Source organism: Verruconis gallopava (genome assembly GCF_000836295.1).
Source record: "Verruconis gallopava strain CBS 43764 unplaced genomic scaffold supercont1.285, whole genome shotgun sequence".
Taxonomy (NCBI): Eukaryota; Fungi; Ascomycota; class Dothideomycetes; order Venturiales; family Sympoventuriaceae; genus Verruconis; species Verruconis gallopava.
Window position 1 is genome coordinate 1 of NW_015622421.1, and position 3,382 is coordinate 3,382.

Below are 3,382 nucleotides of genomic sequence, written 5' to 3' on the forward strand. Positions count from 1 at the left end.
TTCCATCCATCTATCATCTTCTGTAGCTCGTTGATACGCCGCGCACAGCAGTCCTCAGCACTGCCTAGCATCGCTAGCGCCGAAGTGCGACTGTGCGACAGCAACACTTTTATGCAGGTGATCATGTGACATTTCTTCGACATACGGTAACAGTGCAGGGCCCACAGGGCTCGCCGCATGTTTTTCGACATGGGTGTCCACAATGCTCAAGAGCTCGCTCGCACGGCTCACGACACTCAGAAGATGCGTGCAATAGTTCGGAATGGCAATTAGCTATGCAGCGGTGTCCACACCCGTTCAGGGGCCTATGCTGGTTAGTAATTCCCTCCTTTGAATGATTTGCGCCATGAGAAGTATACAGAGCAGAATTATAAGGATGCTCGTGCTTACCTATCACACATTTCTCTGCATCCCCCATCTGGGCTGTAGAATTCGAAATCATCTGGTTGAGATACCAACATCTCAGTGTCCTGGTGCCGAGGGCAACATAGGCTAAATACTGGTCCGATTGCATTTGCCTCTTCAAGCATACGGAGGACTTTGCTCCACATTGGAATATGAGCATAAGTCTCCGCATTGCCAATAAGGTACATGCCGTCTTTAGCTCTACTGAGCAGTACATTAATTCGGTTTGTCGTTTTCAAGAACCCAACACTCTTCATCATGTTGCTACGCACTAAGGAGATAATGACGACTTTCGCTTCCTCGCCCTGGAAGTTGTCGACAGTGGCGATCCTCAGGACTTGTTTGGACTTTCTCTGCATTGGTTGCTCCGAGTCTCCTCTTTGGTGCGGTGAATGATTGCTTTGAAGATTGGGTGCCGCTTCTTCCGGCCAAGTGCTCGGACGCTCGACCTTGTCTATTCGGCCAAGGATGACTTCAAAGGATCTGGAGAGCGTCCGTTGAAGTTTGCGAAGCTGGCCTGCGTAAGGAGTCAAGATCACAATCTCGCTGCTCTTGTATACGCCCTGTCGGACAATGTGGCGCACAAGGGCAGAGGTCATTTGTACCTCAAAATCATTGCTGTGCGATATTCCTTCGACTTCGTGTTGAAAGCTTGCTTCTGGATTCGTATGATGGTACCAGAACACATTCTTCCTCATACCTGGTACATTAGGTAAGGTTTTAGTATCCGGATGGTCCACCAGCCGCGGGTATAATGTATTTCGAATCAGCTTAGAGATCTCGGGTCTCATGCGCCGTTGAATATTGAGCTGAGTGACGGGAATTTGATTCTCCCCAGTCGATTGTCCAGCCAACCGCTCAAACAGGCTACGATCGAGCTGATACCGCTTTCCCCGGTTGCTCTCAATAGAGAACAAGTCATAATTCCTGATCTGCGGTCTCAATTGCTCGTGATCTCCGATCAAGATAAGGTGCTGCAAGCTGGCCATAAACGTGCCAAGCATATGTGCTTCCAAAACCTCGGCAGCTTCCTCACACACAACTACCCTGGCGTTGACACTACGCAAGACTGAGGCGTTCTTGGCCAAGCCAGTTGTGGTAAGTCCAATGACGTCGGCAGTACCCAAAATTCGGCGATCGATATCTTCATGTATGAGACTTATAGTCGTCTGTGCATTCTCAATGTCACGAAGCGAATCAGCCATATTACGCATGATATCACCCGTGATCTCGTTCGTCCAATGATTTACTAACGCGGATCTATCTTCAAGCTCGAGATGGTAGACATTCTCCCTTGCTAAAGACAAGACCGTTTCGAGCCTGGATGACGTGAATGACGTATTAGGCTCTGCAAAACCCTTTCCACATTCTGCTAACCATAAGTCGAACGGTGCCACTTTCGATCCTGCCTTAGAGTTAGTTCGTATAGGAAGCAAAAATTGATCATAGATCTCAATATAGTTTCGATTCAAGTGGTCTTGTAAAGAGTCCCAATCAGGATTTTGAATGCGAGAGGCGCTCCTCAGATGGTTGAGCAGGTTTTGTTCGCTAAACTCTTTTGCCTGGAAGGCGAGGCTCAATGCGTGTGACTGTGACCTGGATCTGAAACTCTGCCTGGAGATGGTGCGCAAATTCTTCGATTCAAGCAACCCGGATGTGCCATTGCCCCCAATGCGGACTACGTTCTCGACTCCAGCAGTGAGCAGATGCTCCAGAAACTGATCTAGAGCATGGTTGGTATAGCAGACTACAATGATAGGACCTAGAGCAGCATTTTCTTTATTGGCGAGAAGTACACGGACGAGCTGAGTACCGACGTAAGATTTCCCAGTCCCTGGCGGTCCTTGTATGAGTGCAAATTCACGACTAAGACTAGAAAGTAATGCTTTGCACTGGCCTTCATCAAGTGTTGTCAAATGGTTTAAAGTTTCTTCCATATGTGTAGAGTTGGCCCCTGGCTTGAAACGAAGAGATATACTGGGATCGCTTATGACAGGCGATAGGTCAAATGTGAATCCAGGAAGACGAGCATAGACAGGAGGCCGCATAGAGGTTGAAGAGCCTAAGTCTGGTTGGAGGAGCCACTTCAGTAGAGCTGATCGACGGCTAACAAGCAATTCTTGCAAGTTTTCAAGGACTGGCACAAATGTCGCCGGGATGATGCCTGGAAACTCTACGAGCAAGCCGTTTGCCCTCTGAAAGCTAACTGCGAGAGTCATTAAATCTTGGACTGTCGTTGTTGCAATAGGATTTGCCGATATCACCAGTCCATTTTCAGTGACCAAGTTATCACCGATTTGGAAGTCTGTGTTCTTCTCAGAAACTGTGAAGAACATGGGCGTACTTTCTCCGTCACGGAATGTTATCAAACAGAGCAGCACCCCTTCCTCGAGCCGCTTCGTGACATTCCACCACCGGCGACTTTGAGATGTAGTCTTCCGCTGAGCGACTGCCGGAGGTTGGAATTTGATCTGAGCCTCAAGGCCACGCCTCTTTGTCCACCGTATTTGGGTGACTGTAGCACAGGGATAGACCCAAGCACGAGCACTCTGATAATTATTAGTTCGGCTGTTATCATCGCTCCCCCTGGTATCGCCCGTAGAACATCTTAGTAGCAGATCCTTAATAGTATGCTTGACTTCAGCAAATATATCGTGCCGATAGAGTCGGAACTGGGTGTCATAAATTTGTTCGATACCTTGAAGTGGATGCTGAGAAAAGTGAAGAGGTGATGGAAGATACTCTGGCAATTCACTACAGATCTCGCCCTTAGTTGGAATAATAGCGATCTGTGAGATACTTCTCTTATTATTGTCATGTTGGTCTGTGGAAGATCTATCAGCCACCCATGACCTTGACATTTTGATCTTGTGCTCCAGCAGAATAAACCAAAGCTCTATAAACGGTTCAAGTATATAAGTTAATCTAAGCTTCTGTACTCTCATAAAGTCTCTGGAATAGTCAGCAGCGGCGGGGG

The 3,382-nt window shown here is 47.8% G+C and overlaps 1 protein-coding gene across 1 annotated transcript; it reads right to left on the reverse strand.

Annotated features, from left to right (window-relative positions):
- Positions 1-386: 386 nt before the first annotated feature.
- PV09_09844 (uncharacterized protein) lies at positions 387-3,266 on the reverse strand (the record flags this gene model as incomplete). The annotated part of the gene is made up of 1 exon (XM_016363992.1): positions 387-3,266. The coding sequence occupies one exon, from the start codon at positions 3,264-3,266 to the stop codon at positions 387-389; it is 2,880 nt and encodes a 959-aa protein (XP_016208180.1).
- Between the last annotated feature and the right edge of the window lie 116 nt (positions 3,267-3,382).